The following is a 12,413-nucleotide window of genomic DNA, read 5'->3' on the forward strand; positions in this document are numbered from 1 at the left end:
AGGTCAGTTCAGCTACAAAATATAGAGCACAATTAACATCAAAGTCTATGGTTGATACAAATAGACCTGTTAGAGTATGATTGCTTCTATTAATTAAAAAAGAAGTTCCAGAACTGTAAAATAATTTCAAATATTTAAAACTGCTTGCTAGTTTGTAATAACTTTTTGAGCCAAAATAAGTTCTGGAACTCCAATTAATATCACTCTTATTTTAATACTTCTTATTTTATTTTATTTTTTTTAAGGTATTGGAACCTCCTACAATAGCAACATCTAAAAACAACTATAGCTGTCCAATTTGTTTTAAAGGTTTTGAAACTCTAACCATTTTACATGCTCACGTAAATCATTGCTTGGATCAAAAAAACTAAACCCACATCATAGCTTATTGGTCAATACAATTTACATATATTTATATATATACCTGACAATTTTATTCATATATTATCGTTAGATTGTAAGCAGTGTACACGTTAGTTTAATATATAATAAATAATATTCATGAAACTTGTTTTGGATTTTCGAAATTAAACTATTTTAATTAACAAAATAACTTTCAGCTTTTATAAATAAAAAAAAAAGAAAAATATATTAAGAATTGTTGGGATTTCTGTGAAATAGAAGTAGATATATATTATACGTTAAATAATATAATTAAAAATTATTTTTGGCCTATGCCAACGTACAAATTCAAAAATTTGTTTAATTTTTAATAAAGTATATTCTTAGACTGTACATATGGCTATTTTATATATCTCCAAATATCCTTCATCGAGGTGTCAATTTTTTCTAATTTTCAATGTTCGTTGTAACAGAGGCTTAGCCCTGTTGGTACAATTATTCTATAGTTATATAGCAAATCATGCAATCTTAAATAAGACCTTGAATAAACTTTCTTGGTCCCACACAAAATTCTTACCTTTCATGTTAGCAAGCTCTATATTCTCTTATATTCCACCAACTATTCCAAACAATCCGGATTTTTCCTATGTTATTATGTGCCTATATGTATAGATTTTCTTTCACTTGATTTTTAGTTTTAAGCTTAAGTTTTTCCAAATGATTATTTTGTATATAAAAATTATAACTTTTAAATGCCTAGTCCAGTTCATTACGGTTTGCGCACAAACACTTTAAGACTGAAAGTGCCTCATACTCAACACGGAAAACTTGAGTCCTTCTTCCTGTTATTGTTGTAACCTGCCGGGACCTGCTTGTAAAGTCCCTTTCGGAGGTAACGAGTGGCTTCGGGCCGTAGACCCGACCGTTCTTGGAAACAGTCCTCATTTCTAAGGACATTTGGTTATTTAATACTTACACGTTTTAAGTTTTTTATGTAATTTTTTCTTTTACACTTTTTACATCAACAGAAGTATTAACTGTTCTATTAATATATGTAAGTATTATATTACTGCAACGATTTTTTTTATTCAAAAGAATTTAATAAGATAAACACTGCTTTTGAATATATATATTTGAAGCGCATATGATTATATTTACTATATAGTAAAAGTTAGTGATAATTGGCAATTATTTTAAATAACGGATTTGTTTTATTTTCGATTGGTCAAGCCGTGGACTCAATGGAGACAATCAGACCACTTGACCGTTTTTTTTTTGGAATTTTAAGTCTTCCGAATAATTATTTAAACAATAAATTAATAATTGCTTTATTAGTGCTGTTTTATTATGTTCAAATAATTTCATATAAATCACTTATAACCCGTTTTTAATTCATTCATAATTTTCATATCGCATTCGCTAAACAAAAATTAAAATAACTGATAACAAACAATAAGAATTAACATAGATTTGAAGACTGCAGGAATGTAAAACAGGGTTGTTGGAAATAATTTAGTGCAGAACTCAACCAATTTTGCTGTCATAAGTCACAACTCTATCACTGTCATATAACGATATAACATAACTAAGTCTTGTATATAAATTATATTTAATATAAAAGTATATTTATAAATATAATAAATAATTTATATATGAATTTAAAAGCATATTTGTAAAATTATGACTGATTTTTACCACATATTGATTTCGCTGCAAATTTGACAGCTAGCAAAAAAAACATTGCAAAATTTTGTTTTGATAAAATTTTCAAATGTGGCAACACTGGCTATTTCAGTGCATTTCGCTGCATACAAAATACAAAGGCGTTTATTCTAAATTTGTTGTTTAGCGTATTTGCATTTAAAATAATAAAAGTTGTTATATTTTAATGTGCAAATAATGAAAGAAAAAATGCGAAATCCATGGAGAGAAAGGGAAGTAAGAGCTTTGCTTGCCATTGTAAAGGAGCAAAATGTGGTTGAATTATTAACTAAGAAAAAGAAAAAAAGCAATGCAGTTTTTATGGATCTCACCAAAGAATTTAGAAAAAAAGGCTATAATAAAACTAAAGAACAAGTAATAAGTAAATTTAAATCATTAAAGTTCCAGTATACCAGAATAAAACGTGATGGAAATAATGGAGAATCAATGAACTACTTCGAAACTTTGGATGAAATTCTAGGCAACACACAGGTAAACAATAGTGCAATTGCCGACGCAACTGTTGATATAAACAACTCGGAATCACTATCTGAAGATAGTGTACTATACAAAATGACACCATCATTAGTGATGAAAGAAGAAGTTGTTATAGAGGATACATTAAATGGATATAGAAGACTTTTGCAGTCACCAACAGAGCTCATAACAGATGACAGAATCTCAAATAATTTACCAAAATGCCGCGTAAATGTTGGCAACAATTTTAAAAAATCCAAAGGAATGTCTAACAGAATTGAAACTACTGGTACGTAGATACTAGGCATTAACACGATAACTATTGTTATTTATATATATATATAATATATTTATATTTTTTATAGATAATCGCGGAACACAAAACGAGTTAGAATCTATTACTGAAGAAATGCAGAGCATGATGAAAATGTTGTTGGAACAATTCACGGAACAAAATGAAAAGTACTTGCAAGGTTTAAATAAACTTTTAGAAGATAACCGTAGAGAAACAGAAAGTATTTTGGAACGTGATAGACTGGAGAGAGCAAAAATAATGAATAATTTTTTGCGTATTATGGAAACAACGCAACAGGTTGATCGCGCATACCCAACATATCTGCTGCCATCTAAATTGGCGGTTGAGAAAACAATTCAAAAGAAAGCCAAGCCGTAATGAACTATCATTTTCTGATAAATTCTTAGCTTTTTTATTATAACTAAAACTTTTATATTGCCAAGTCATAATTAATAAGGTTAATATAATTATTTTTAAGATAAAATGTAATCTATAATTATTTCAATTGAAAATTTTTGATTTAAGTTCAAAATAATTTTCTTACGTTGTGCAAGCATTTTGAGTAGCATCAGAAATGCTTTGTGCATGCAAAGCATCTCTGGAACACATTATAGATCCTTATTAAACTTTACTTGGAGGTTCACGCGTTTGCATCCTAATTTTCTACAAACGTTTATAACGTTGAAGTAGTTTACTTCAACCTAAATAAAATTGGAGTCAATCTCTCCTATAATTTAAAATTCAGTGGACGCTTATGAAGCATCCTATTCTTATAACAATGTAATATGTGATAATATAGAAATGAAATACGAATGGTTAAAATATATACCTACTCTGCAAACCGATGAGAGATAAAATTTATAATTTTTTTATTGGAGAGAAGCAACAATAAAAATTTTTATAAATATTTTTAAATAATTTTGATGCATAAAATCCATATTTTATTATATTTTATTTAAAAATATATTGTCGGTATAAAAAAAATAATTTAAAATACATAACGTAAAATAACAAATATAAAAAAAAAAACAATAAACAAATCTCACCAAATAATAATGTTAAACAGTTCTTGATTAATTAATAAATTTCCTTTATATTAATTGTCATATGATATATGTAAAAACCAACGATTTGTGGCTTTGTGTAAGGAATGTTTTAATACTATATATAAGAATATATCAAAATGTATATATCATTTTATAATTTACTTAAAATTGGTGGTGTTTGTAAAGACCACACACGCTGTATTTCGTCATTTGCAACTAAATTGTTGAGAACCGTAATATCTGGAATGTTAAAAAAAACATGATACAGTTAATAATTAAAATATTATTTATTATAATTAAATTACCATTAGTTTTTGCAAAATTTTCCAGTATTAAGCGTATATCACAAATTGGTACAGCTGTGTTGATATTTGGATATATGACATTATCAATTTTAGTATTTGCTATGCAAATGCCAAGTACACAACCATTTTCATCAAAAACCGGACCACCACTCTGGCCTGCCTGCACACAACCATCGGTTACTATAGCACCGGTAGAACATTTTATTATGCGTCCTTGAAATATCGAAGGATTAAAGTCGGAATCAAAATTTACATTAGCAAAATACGGAAATCCAGCATTATAGATTTGTAGACCCAACGATGGTTTTCTGCTAGACAAACGCACAAAGTACCGATTTGGTATGTTACTGGGCGCAGAAAGTAAGGCTACGTCGAAGGCTTGATTACTATGTGGATTATGCCATAGAACATCTGATTCAAATACTCCATCTATACTGCGACAATGTACCTTTTCGCTATTCTAAAAAAAAAATATAATAAATACAGCTTATAGATAATAAATCATCATTATATTATAGGTAACAGTTTCGATAGCTGTTAGACGTTACGTACATATATAGACCATTGATAATGTAGGGATTAGTTTATTATAAACTTTGGCAGAAGTTTAGAATATTGAAGAAAAAATTATTAAATATTAACATTTGTTTTGAAAATAAGTGATAGCTTTAGGTGTCCTTTAAGACTATGAAAAAGAAATGAGCAAATTGCAAACACATCATAAAGACATGTTATGTTTATTAGCCAGCGATCTCTCTTTTCGGGTTTAAAATTTATTTATTTTATTAATATTATAAGCAACAATAAATTAGAAACTAAATAAAATATATAATAAAATAAAATTATACCTGGTAAAGAACATGTGAGCAGGTCAAAATAAATTTCTTCTGCTGAACTCGAACAAAAGTGCCAGTCCCTTGATTTCCATCAGCCACAATAGCAACCATTGCACGTTCCCCTAAAAGAAATATTTAATTACGTTAATTATGTACATAATTTTATTAATAATACTTTGACAATATGTTGTAAAATAAACTAACAAGTTTTATTTCTGTATATAGACGTTAAAATGCTACATAAAATTACCAACTAGAGAGTCCCATTACTTTAGGGAAAGCTAAGTTTCATATATTTTATTATGAAGCACCGAGGCTATACACAAACACAAGTTTTAAAAAATTTCAGTCAATATCTAATCAACTACATTACATTGTTGAATATAACACGCAAACAGAAGTACCATAAAATTCCTGCAATCTTGCTAACCAAGTGATAATTATGATAGGCATAACACACATGCACGAGTTTTTAATCATAACATATAACCATGAATTCCATAAAGTTCCAGTCATCTTGAGGACCAAGTATTATTATTATTATTATTAAAGAGTAGACGTGAAACTTGCCCAACAGCCGGTACTGCGGCCAGAAGAGTCCTATTGTACCACTATTGATTAAACAAAGCCCCTTAAAGCTTTGTGAATGAAGTCTAGAACTAAATCTAGAGAAGAGTTCTTAATCTGCTCTGGTGACAGAAATTCTTTATGAAACAGGTTTCTTCTGTGCGTTATTAAAGCTGGACAGTCACAAAGAATGTGCATGGTCCTTTCCTCATCTTCGAGGCATAATCTGCATTCGGAGTTAGCAGATAATTGTAGTTTATGAAGGTGATATTTCAGACCATAATGACCTGTTATGAAACCCGTTATCAACCTTAAATTACATTTTGAGAATATAAGAATGTCTTTGTAGGAGTACGGTGTTATCAGTGCTTTACTTTGTCTGAGTCCTGAAAAGTTTACCCAGTACTCCAGCCGCATATGATTTTTCATATGATTTTCCTTGATAATCTGTTTTGTAGTGGCCCAGTTTATTCCACAAAAGGGTTCAGGAATAGGAATAGGAGAGTTTTGGCAGTTTTTGATGCAAAACTCCCAAAACTCTCCTGTGGCCCGGAACCCAGTAAAGGCTTACCTTATTCCGAGCTGCAAGTGATTGCAGAAGCTCGTAACACTCTAGGACCTGTTTTGATTTGAAAGTCCAAGAAGAAAGAGCTTTAAGAGCAGCCTGGCTGTCAGAGTAAATAACAATTTTCGAGCCAGAAGATTTTTTGATTAAATTGGATCTTAAGCATAAGTTGATTGCGTGGATTTCAGCTTGGAAGACACTCGGCCATGTACCCATTGCCTCCGAAATGCTGGTGTTGGGTCCATATACACCAGCGCCAGTGCCTTCATCCATCTTTGATCCATCTGTGTACCAAACCAAACTATTTGGGTCAACCTGTGGGGCTTCGTTCTCCCACGTTGAACGTGATGGTAGGTGTACCTCAAATTTTTTGCCAAAACTATGGAGTTCTGTTGTATAGTTTCCATCGCATTAAGGAATTTTATGTGCTCCAAATGTTTTTAATATTGTTGTATGACCATAGGCAAGACAACCCTTGTTCATGTGGAGTTTTAGTCGAAGCGCACTAAGCGCAGCTGTAGATTGAATGTGTATGTGCAGAGGTGTCAATCCAAATATAGCCTCAAGTGCTGCAGTTGGACTTGTCCTCATAGTACCAGTCATAAAGAGACACGCTAATCTCTGGAGCTTCGTACAAACAGCAATAGATCCAGCCTGTGTGACCTTTTGCCACCAAACCAGGCAACCATATGTCATGATAGGACGTACTACTGCCTGATATATCCAAAATATAATCTTTGGGTTGAGGCTCCAAATTTTACCTATACAGGACCGTGTTGTCCATAAAGCCCTTAATGCTTTGTTTTATACTTTATTTAATTGTGAACTTCAAATGAGTTTACCATCTAGGACAACACCTAGGTACTTTGTTTCACTGGAGAGAGGAATATTAGTGTTTCCTAAACGTTACGTTTGAGTGTAAAAAGCACAACAACAGTTTTTTTTCGGATTTATGGAGAGACCCTGTCCTTCGCACCACGCTTATTTTTATGTAAAAACTGGCCCGGCAGTTCAAAAAGAAAATGCCGGTGGTCAGATAAAGAAACCTCCTTTGAGATCCTCCAATTAACAACATAATTGGATATAAATTGACTAGAAAGAGTAAGGTCAATAACCTCTCTTCTAATGGCATTAATAAAAGTGGGTTCAGAACCATTATTCAATATGCTGATGTTATTACTACTGAAGTATTCTAAAAGCATTTGCCCTCTTCTATTTATGTTAGTACTACCCCATAAGGTATGGTGCGCATTATCGTCGCAATTAATTATGAATTGTACATTGTTAGATTTGCAATAACTTACCAAATTCGTGACTGCTTGAGGTGGTGCTTCATCTGCATCGCCTGAAAAGTAGGCCGATGCTATCACGATCTCTCGTGTTCCGCACTCCGTCGGGACCTCAAAAATGGCCGTCACCAAGTCCCTCTGGATGAAATCTGCAATTGGAATACAGTTAACATTTTTGTTTACTAGTATAGCAGTTCTAGGCGACTCTAGGTCACGTTTATATATCAACTTACTTGATTGATGCTGAAGGCCTTTTATATGCCCACCGACTGTCCATGGCTCCTGGATAAGTGCTATGGCCAGTCCTTTTGTGGCGATGGTCCTGCACAAAGTAGCCGATGCTCCTTTCGCGTGGTGCAGGTTCGCCTGTAACACCCCTATGGTGCTCATTTTAGTTGGGTTGGGTTTTATTAAGAGAGCGTTCGACTTCCTTCTGAAATCGAGCTCTTCGTGGCCCTCTTTCTCTATGGCGCTCATTTGGAGTTGTTGATGCTCCACCCACAGGTGGCTGCATCGAAAGCCTCTTTTGAATGCCGGCTCTACTAGTCGTTGGGGCCTCACTGGGAGTCACAGTAGACGTAAGTATTGATTGTGGGACCACGTGCTCCACTTTCTGTCTCTCCGTCCTTGTGAAATGGAGTTTGTTTGGAACCTTTTGTTCCACAGGCCGTTGTTCTGGCTGCCCCTCCTTTGTCATATTGTTAGCTTTAAGCAGTAGCTTGACATGGCTGAAGCGATATGCTATTCTACCTCCACTCTGGACCAGTGAGTTCCAGGATGCATCGTCGACAGCAAAGACGATGTGGAGCAGAGAACCTTCTGCAGTCCGCTGTAACACTTTCCAGGTGCTTGCTTTTATCCTGTTCTGGGCCTCAATTGTGGCAAGGACCTTGGTGTTTTCAAAATCGTAACTGTGCGGAAAATATCCTCGCACCAGGTGTGTTTTTGGGAACTCCGACTCTTCAACCACTTTGGCGCCCAGTTTAGCCTTTGTTGCAATAGCTGCCGCATTTTTACGGACCCATTCAGCCGTTTGGATATTTGTGCACACCACCATGAGCCATCCCGTGCGAGGGTAACAACCTTCAAATTCTGGTTTAACCTCATCTGATGCCAACTCTATGGCAGTCTCAATTATGGCCTCCTGTAGCTGTTCAATCTGTTCCCTGTTTAAGGGGCACTTAGCCAAATCAAAAGGAACAAATCCTAATTTGATCCCCTTGGCCTGACTTGCTACTTGGCTAAAAGAGGGTTTACTCGATCCCTGAATCGAGGTGTTCTGCTTTGGTTTCTTACCAGCTGGCATGACCATGTCGTCAGATAAAGTCCTTTTAGTTGGCGCACGAGTTGGAAGTTTAGACACCATGTCTAGGGCCACATTCCTGGAGTGTCCCTGGCTCATGTAAGCCTTTAACCTCCTCTTCTGCATTGAGCTCAGTTTTACAAAACCCTTCTGGTCATGTGAACTGGTCCCTTTCATACTAACATTGACAACAGTAGCACATGACTGTTCAGAACAGAGACTGACTCCATCAATGTCAATAGAGGCAGCATCAGACCCTTCAGCTTCTGTGCTGCTAGCATCATTATACTCTGGAAAAACAACATTTTCCACAGCGTGTATATTTTTGTAGATGTGCCCTACAGCACCATCTATAAAAGGTTCACTGACCTGTGACACAACAGTCGACTGGTCGTTGTTTATTTCCTGCCCGACAGCAGTAGTGTTTGATGCGATAAGGGTAGCATCATCCCCTTTAGTTTGTTTTTTAAATGTATCCATAAGATATCCCACGAGTATTAGGGAAGTATAAAGTCGCCATCGGCAGAGCCCATTTACCGACAGAAGGCAAATTGAAAGCGGAGGTTGCCTGGTATCCGCAGTTCGCTATTAAGGTCGTCACTAGCCCCGCGACCAAGTTCCTACAGGCATAGCTGTTCCACCGTAGATTGGGGGATTGTTCGGGTCTCATTCATACATTCACACATACTACACCATACATGCTTCTATAAAAATTTTAGACTAGGGACAAAAACTACAGATTTTTCATAACTTCAATCAAACCCAGGGTGTTTTCCTTCACCCCGCCTAGTTGCTGGCGACCTCAAAACCAGCAGAGACATGACCTAACTGCTTTGGGGTCATCGATCCTACAAACAACTACACTTCCATTAAAGGCCGATCGATTGACTGACGAACTTAATGAGTACCACCAAAATGCAAAGACTCATCTGCTCCCCGAGACGCTAAGATGTTATAGTAGCCATTCGGACCACATCAGTCAGCCTACAAAAAGTTACTACTACTATTACACATGCAATTATTACTACTATTACTACATAAAATAACACAAAACTACCTACAGGTAGATCTTGGTTATACATCTCGTTCTAGAAACGATAAAAATTTACAGTCAGCTGACAAATGCCAGGTGATTGCGAATATTCATATTTATAGACTCAGTTGTAGCTAAGCCCCTACACCACGTCAAGGTGCCTACCATGTAGAGGACCAAGTAACTAACAATGTTAGAGATAACATACAAGTGTGAGTTTCATAAAGTTCCAGTCATTATGAGAACCAAGTACATGACATATAAATACGAGTTTCATTAAGTTCCAGTTCTCGTAGGAGTCAAGAATGTAACACACAAGCATTACCTCATAATGTTCTAGTCAGTACTGTAATGTTCTAGTACTATATGGTTCCAATCATCTTGTGGCCAATTCGATAACGGTGGTACATAGAACATTTACGTCAGAGTTCTTTTCCGTTCAGAAAACTGAAACCGTAAGAACTAGCGTTTGTGTATGTTGACTCCCGCAGTTATGTACATTATCCACACTATGTCTGTAACTTAATGGAACTTTAAACCTGTAAGTTATATTTCCTACGGTCGTATATTTGGTGTACTGGTGGGATGCCAGAGCGCACCAAATATCGAAGAGGAACTGTATTTATATTAAAAATTTTAAGTATAAAGGGATTGCATCCCTTTTAGCGAAAGAACTATATTCTAAATATATAAACTACTATTTAATTAAAATTAAATCATTAATTAATTAAAAATAATCATAAAAAATTTTCCACTACTAATCGATAAGAACTTCTAAATTTAAAAATATTTACATGAGAAATTGCTTGGCTCTCTGGGCACTGTGATGGATGTTATTTTAACACCAAGTTGCTTCATAAAGTCCCGTAATAAATATGCGAAACTGGCTGCTATGGTGAAGTTAACATTTCCATCATTGCGCATAAATGTGGTACATATAATAACACCGATCAAGCGTCTGAAAAAAATAACAAATATTATATATAAATAAATTAATAATAATAAATTAAAATTACAGTTTATTATTAAACACAGCGGATCCCTCGCAGCCTTGAGGCAACGCATTCGAAACAACAAACAAACTGCCATCGCGTCCAATCACATTTGAAACTTTGCCAATACTGATAGACTTATAAAAGTTTTCCTCGCCAAAAGGCGTACACATAGCCAAGACATCATCCAAAGGACGTATGGGATGCAAATAGCGCAAATAATGACCAATATGATATAGAAAACGTTCAAACTTTTCCTGTTCTCTGGTGGTGCGCATAGTCAGCACCAAGAAACTGGATAGGAGCACATCGTTGTGTCCGTCTACTTGTACGGCGGCATTTTGCAGAAAATTATGAAACTGACGGGTAATTTCATTCGAACTAAACATGTACAATGGCCGAGCACAGTACCGTGTCAATATGCGTGGCTGTTGATTACGTGCAGTGGCTGGTAGCTTCTGGCGATCAAATGTCACTTGATAGCTGAGCGCATTGAGATGTTGCGCTTCATCACTGCCATCCTGTGTACTGATTATTTCACAACGCTCGAGTTTACGTATTATTTTTGTGCTTGGACATGCACCCTCGCTGGAGTCACTTACTTCTGTTGTTGGAAGTGGACGCACAAAATGCTTCAATATGCAGCCAGACGTTATGATAATTTCATTGTTGATAATAATTGCGGATAATTTCGGATTTGGATAATTGTTAATCTCAAGTAATGCGTGTCGTATTTTCAGTAACATTTCGTTTTATTTTTAGTTAATATGAACTTTGCGCTTTAATATAGTGCGATTAGTTCTTTATCCGAACTGGAATTAAAAACTAGATTTTGCTGCAATTTTACTTTTAATTATAGCAATGCAATTTTTTCTTAACACTGTAATTAAGCAATACTTGAAGCAAGAAAAATTAACATAAATTATTCATTAATTTCACATTTTTATATTAATAGATAAGAAGTCAATCAAAGCAATAAATCTGTAGGCACTTTTTAATTTTTTTGTATATTATAAACAATGACAAAACAAAAACAAACAAAACAGAGAAATGAACTCTTCTCAGCCTAGGAACAGTTCGGTTGAGAACAAAACAGCTGTTGATGGCTTAAATATTATACTTAACTGAAAGCGATAAGTTTTTGCGTGTTTGGTGTTCTTATAATTTGACAATTATCGAGAGCAAATTGTGCAAAATTAAAGTATAATGTTTACACTTCGCCGAAAAATTTAACATACAATAAAATTTTATATCGCAACACAATAGCAATTATTACAAAATATTTACAGCGGATTTCAGAGTTATCACTTTATGAATATGTAGACCAATTCCGCAGTCGTGGTTTAAGTCCCAAAACAGACTATACGGCATTTACACTAACTTTAAATGGCACATTTTGGTCAAAAATCGAAAATGAGAAGCAAATGACTAATTTTTGCATACAAAATCTCAAGCGCAAATGAGATCCATTGGAACTCATTTCTTTCTTCTTTTTCACATTTTTTTTCAACTCATTTTTTTCTTGACGTTAACAATGTGTTAAGTGTTTACATTCGTTGTAATTCATTTGTTCCCATTTCAAACAGCTGATTTTTCAACTTGCCTGTTGATTTGATTATTGGCCTGTGCCAAAAATATGTTGCATGAAGGTTAAATATACCT

At 34.4% G+C, this 12,413-nt stretch overlaps 3 protein-coding genes and 1 long non-coding RNA gene across 4 annotated transcripts; 2 read left to right on the plus strand and 2 right to left on the minus strand.

Moving 5' to 3' along the window:
- On the plus strand, positions 1-527 carry LOC119673895. Its single transcript, XR_005252196.1, has 2 exons — positions 1-74; positions 246-527. It is a non-coding gene; the product is annotated as an uncharacterized LOC119673895 (long non-coding RNA).
- Positions 528-2,128: 1,601 nt separating this feature from the next.
- On the plus strand, positions 2,129-3,263 carry LOC119673896. Its single transcript, XM_038085002.1, has 2 exons — positions 2,129-2,809; positions 2,886-3,263. The coding sequence occupies exons 1-2, from the start codon at positions 2,242-2,244 to the stop codon at positions 3,191-3,193; spliced, it is 876 nt and encodes a 291-aa protein (XP_037940930.1). The 5' UTR covers positions 2,129-2,241; the 3' UTR covers positions 3,194-3,263.
- Positions 3,264-3,729: 466 nt separating this feature from the next.
- Positions 3,730-11,771, minus strand: LOC119673897. Its single transcript, XM_038085003.1, has 5 exons — positions 10,776-11,771; positions 10,554-10,717; positions 5,015-5,124; positions 4,167-4,626; positions 3,730-4,101 (listed from the first exon to the last, which is right to left on the minus strand). The coding sequence occupies exons 1-5, from the start codon at positions 11,495-11,497 to the stop codon at positions 4,013-4,015; spliced, it is 1,545 nt and encodes a 514-aa protein (XP_037940931.1). The 5' UTR covers positions 11,498-11,771; the 3' UTR covers positions 3,730-4,012.
- LOC119673898 lies at positions 7,444-10,361 on the minus strand. Its single transcript, XM_038085004.1, has 2 exons — positions 7,657-10,361; positions 7,444-7,572 (listed from the first exon to the last, which is right to left on the minus strand). The coding sequence occupies exon 1, from the start codon at positions 9,204-9,206 to the stop codon at positions 7,815-7,817; it is 1,392 nt and encodes a 463-aa protein (XP_037940932.1). The 5' UTR covers positions 9,207-10,361; the 3' UTR covers positions 7,444-7,572; positions 7,657-7,814.
- Positions 11,772-12,413: the final 642 nt, after the last annotated feature.

The sequence above is a fragment of the Teleopsis dalmanni genome, chromosome 2 (assembly GCF_002237135.1).
Source record: "Teleopsis dalmanni isolate 2A chromosome 2, ASM223713v2, whole genome shotgun sequence".
Classification (NCBI taxonomy): Eukaryota; Metazoa; Arthropoda; class Insecta; order Diptera; family Diopsidae; genus Teleopsis; species Teleopsis dalmanni.